Consider the following 4403-nt stretch of genomic DNA (forward strand, 5'->3'; position numbering starts at 1 on the left):
AAAGAACTGCAGAGGACACTAGGGCTTTCTACAAATTGTATAGGGTTTCTGCCAACAAATATAACTTCGGTTCTAACAGAAAACTTGAGAAATGACAAAGGCTGTAAGTCTCAACTGTGTCTTCATGAATTTATGCTGTATTTTCATCAACAAGAGGTTTCACAGCCTGAGAAATTCCCAGCGAATTTACAAAAGGCTGAGTGGTCATCCAGCAGTGTCTCTGTTTCCACTGTTGGGATTTGGATGATCCAGGGAACCAAATGGGAGGCAGACACCCTTTTTACCGCAGGGATGTTTTGGCCGCATGTTGGTTCCTGGTGAGTGAGAAGGGGTGTCTCAGCACTCACTGAAAGGATGTGTCTTTCCTCAGTGTTTCTCCAGCCCCCCTTGCATTCAGGATTTCAAGAAGATGAGTACCCAGTCGCCACCCATACTACAGAAACTGGCAATTCAGAGCTTGCTGAGGGACAAGGCCTTGGCCATGGAGGCCGTGGGACATCTGCCAGGGGAGCTCTTCCTCACCAGTGTTCATGGAGGCCTTCACCAGGGGACACACTGAGGTCCTAAAGACTGTGGTCCTGGCCTGGCCTTTACCCCACCTGCCCCTGGGACCCCTGATTAGCATGACGAGCCCAGGAACTTTGGACACTCAGGAGGATGTCTCCCTGGTGCAGAAAAAGATGTTTAAAGCTATGCTGGATGGGCTTGACATGTTGTTCAGTCAGGTTTGCTCCAGGTGAGTGTGCCCAAGGTATCCTGGAGGGAGGGCCCTGGGATTCCAGGAGGGGACAGAAAGTGTCAGGGAGAGTGGGGGCTAAAGGATGAAGCAGAGACTTCTGATGGGGACTGGCGGAGAATCAGAGAAGCCTGGGGCATTCCTTGACCACCGGGGTGAGCACTGTCAGATGGGGACATCAGCTGAGAGTGCAGGCTGCAGTGAAAGGAGCACAAAGTTCCTGACTCCTCCCACAGACACCAGGAGTCAGGACTGGGGTGGATACAAGGAGGAAACTGGAAGCAGAAAACTACACCATAGAAAGTGGAGAGAAGATAGCAGTGGACCTTGAAGGTGAGGAAGGCACAGCAGGAATCTGGGTCCCGGCCTGAATTCTCAGACTCATTACTGCTTCACCCACAGGAGGTTGAAACTGCAAATGCTTGATATGTGGGATGTGCACCAGCACTTCTGGAGAGTCTGGGCTAAACACAAGTCAGAAGCGTGCTCCTCAGAAGCCATGAAGAGGAGAAACACAGAGATGAGTGTGCCAAGGGCAGCAAAAGCGCAAACCCTCAAGGTGATTTCACATCTGCATTTCAGTTATGGATGGCTGCACCCAGTGCAATCCTACCTCCTCAAGTGCATCCAGGAGAGGGAAGACCTGGTGCAGCTGGAGTGCAAGAAGCATGTATTGCAGGGCTGTGCCCTGAATGGGTCACAGAGTTCCTGGAAGTGCTAAACCTAGATTCCGTGCAGGAGGTGGATGTGGCTCATGGCTGCACATTCATTGCTTTGGCTCATTTTGCCCCTTTTCTGGGGCAGATGAGAAATCTTCACAAACTAATTCTCTCTGACATCTTTGGGCCTGCCATGATTTCCCCAGAGAGGACAGAGGAGTTGTTCACCCAAATCACTTCTCAATTTCTTAAGCTTCGCTGTTTGCAAGAGATTTATATGGACGCTGTTGCCTTCTTTGAAGGCCACTTTGACCGGGTACTCAGGTAAGATGTGGAGCTCCCTCTGCAGTCAGGAGAGCCTTGCTCTGTTCTGGAAAGATTAGTGAACAAGGATGGTGTGCCCCTCACCGGAGCTGTGACAGAGACCAAACGTATGACTTTTTCACAATACAACAGGGTGTCACATACTGCTGTAATTGAGTGACCAGACTAGAAAGGGATAACTTGCTAGAATGCCAAGAGGTGGGCTCAGGTATGGAGGAGCCAGGTGTGTGAATTTTTCCTCAAGAAGCCAGCTACGGCTAAGGTGCTGAGAATCCCCCAGGCCTCTCTGATCCTCCCTGCAGTCACCATGAGGAGGCTGTGCTCCAGCCTGGGCTGGTGACCAGATGGGAAGAGCAGGAGTCTCGAGTTGATGTCAAGGGATAGAGGTGCAGCACAGGAACAAGGATACAAACACTGCTGACAGCCTTTTGGACAACCGCAGCAGCTGTGGGCAGATCTTGCCTGAGTTTTCATTCCTGCCTGTCTCCTGCTGCCTGCAGGAGGAAAGAGCTGTGGTTTTCTGTTTGGGAGTAAGGAAAGGGGACTGTAGAGATCCAAGACTCAGATATGTAAGCAAGTGATGGTGATGTCACACAGATTTGTGAAATGGATGGTAATGTCACCCCTTAATTGGTCTGACTTGTGTGATACTTGGTCCACCTTGCTGTTGTCCACCACTCACGCATTTTCACCACCAATTGCCAGATCTAACTGCTTGGATTTCTCCAGGTGCCTGAAGTGCCCCTTGGAGACCCTGTCATTACCTCACTGCCAGCTTTCACGCTCTGACTGGAACAAGCTGCCCCAGATAGAGCAGACCCGACAGCTAAAACACTTGTGTCTGAACTATATCAGCCTGCCTGATTTCAGTCCTGAGCCCCTTCGAATTCTGCTGGATAATGTCCCAGCCACCCTGACCACCCTGCGTTTGGATGACTGTGGGATCACAGATGCGCACGTCTGCACTCTTCTGCCTTCACTGAGCTGCTGCTCCCAGCGCACTGCCTTCTGCTTCACATGGAATTTAACGTCCATAGGCACCATGAAGAAGCCGCTGGACCACACTGCCAGGCACTTAAATGTGAGGAAGTTAAACATGGAGCTATACTCTGTTCCTCCAGAGGACTGTGCTCCCAGACATGGTGCTCACAAGCAGATGTGGAAGCAGGTACATGAAGCACTTAGGAGGCTGATGAAGACACCGAACCATCCCAGGAGGGTCTGGTTTTGTGTTCACCATGAATCGTGTTGCAACCGAGCATTGAACGACATGTGCCCAAGTCCACGCCCAGCCTGTATCTCCATCTAGGTGAATGCACATTTCCCAGGCTTCCTTCTAGGACTCTGGAACACAGAGCTCTTCTTCCGGTGTGAGAAAGGACAGGTTGGCAGTAGACAGGAACCTTTGAGAATCATTGACCTAAGAGTAGAAGTGACTTCTGTGCACCCGAGTCCTAGGCAGGATCAGAAATAGGAATGTGAGTTGTTAGATGTCAATTAAGGATTCAGATGAATGTGTGGATGAATGTAAAGAAATGATCAGTAATAAAAATAGTTGCGTGGGAATCATCTCGTTTCCTCCATGATCGTTTTACCTGGTTTCTGGCTAAGAGCTTATGAATCTGCAGTATCTGAGGAGAAAAGGCCGTGAGTTCTCTGATCAGTGCAGTTGGGCTTCAGGAACTCATGGCTGCAAATAGAGATACTGCATATTGTTTATTCCCTGCAATTATTTAGTTTTCTCCATCCAAGTTTCCTGCATGCTCCCTGGTTTTGCTCCCCCTTCCAAATATACCCATGTTACTAGACCAGTGTAGAGCTTGCCCACTGCTCTGCATCCACAGAATATTTCTATCAAGACAAAGTCATTCTGAATATCTGGGCTGGGCTTGCTCTTGCACTCCTCTGCCCTATCAATGCCCTGATAACAGGCCTGGACATTTGCACACACCTTGTTCCTCCTCATTTTTGTCCCTCTCTTTTGAATTAATCTAATTAATGTTGCCAGCTGGAAATGCATTTCAGAGACCAACTCTCTAACGTAGCGATCCTTTCGGAAGTGCAGGGGTTGTGATGAGGAACATGCCTGCTGTGGGAGGCCAGTGGTGAGTACAAGGTAGAAGGATCAAATGGGAAGCTTCCAGGGAAAGTGAGTCCATGTGAGCTGCCATGATACCAAAGCACTCAGTGATGGGACCCTGATATGGCTGGTGAGTCCAACAAGAAGGGCACCCACAAGAAAACCAAAAAGGCATGAACAAAAACGCTTTATTAGCCAGCTGATGGATGGTCTCTAACCAGGGGCCAGAGAAGATGTCTGTTCTGATCTGGGTCTTACCTTCAGTTTAAACACATTATAGGTTTCTATAGTAACTATTAACTTTTTTGGGGGGAATCTCCACAAAGTTTACTTCTCCCAGAAGATAAGAGAACCAAATTCCAAATGATCAGTGCAGTTTAACTTGTAGCCCACTTCCCAATTTGTCCTGTTTGGTCTGTTCCCATTATGACTCTGCTTCGCTGATTTGATCACCAAATCGATTGGGGTGAACTACGGCTTAAATGAACTCTAAGTGACTTCTCCGAAGATGGAGTTGAGAACAGAAAATGGAGTCTCCCTGCCTTATCAGTCCTGTGGCACAAGGCTGCACTTAAGGCAAGGAACATTGTAAGTGTAAATGAAA

General features: G+C 48.9%; 1 protein-coding gene across 1 annotated transcript; it reads left to right on the forward strand.

The window, feature by feature from the left end:
• The first annotated feature begins 409 nt into the window (after positions 1–409).
• LOC106146592 (PRAME family member 12-like) lies at positions 410–3028 on the forward strand. The gene is made up of 5 exons (XM_013504135.1): positions 410–490; positions 654–736; positions 1139–1262; positions 1319–1719; positions 2449–3028. The coding sequence occupies exons 1-5, from the start codon at positions 410–412 to the stop codon at positions 3026–3028; spliced, it is 1269 nt and encodes a 422-aa protein (XP_013359589.1).
• The last annotated feature ends 1375 nt before the right edge of the window (positions 3029–4403 follow it).

The sequence above is a fragment of the Chinchilla lanigera genome, unplaced genomic scaffold, assembly GCF_000276665.1.
Source record: "Chinchilla lanigera isolate Chin_1 unplaced genomic scaffold, ChiLan1.0 scaffold00085, whole genome shotgun sequence".
Classification (NCBI taxonomy): Eukaryota; Metazoa; Chordata; class Mammalia; order Rodentia; family Chinchillidae; genus Chinchilla; species Chinchilla lanigera.

Excerpts from the sequence above, each read along its gene's own strand:
- LOC106146592 (XM_013504135.1), top strand. The coding sequence starts at position 410 with ATGAGTACCCAGTCGCCACCCATACTACAGAAACTGGCAATTCAGAGC. Across the intron at positions 1,263-1,318 it reads GGAGAAACACAGAGATGAGT|TTATGGATGGCTGCACCCAG; the intron begins GTGCCAAGGGCA and ends TCTGCATTTCAG. Across the intron at positions 1,720-2,448 it reads CACTTTGACCGGGTACTCAG|GTGCCTGAAGTGCCCCTTGG; the intron begins GTAAGATGTGGA and ends GGATTTCTCCAG.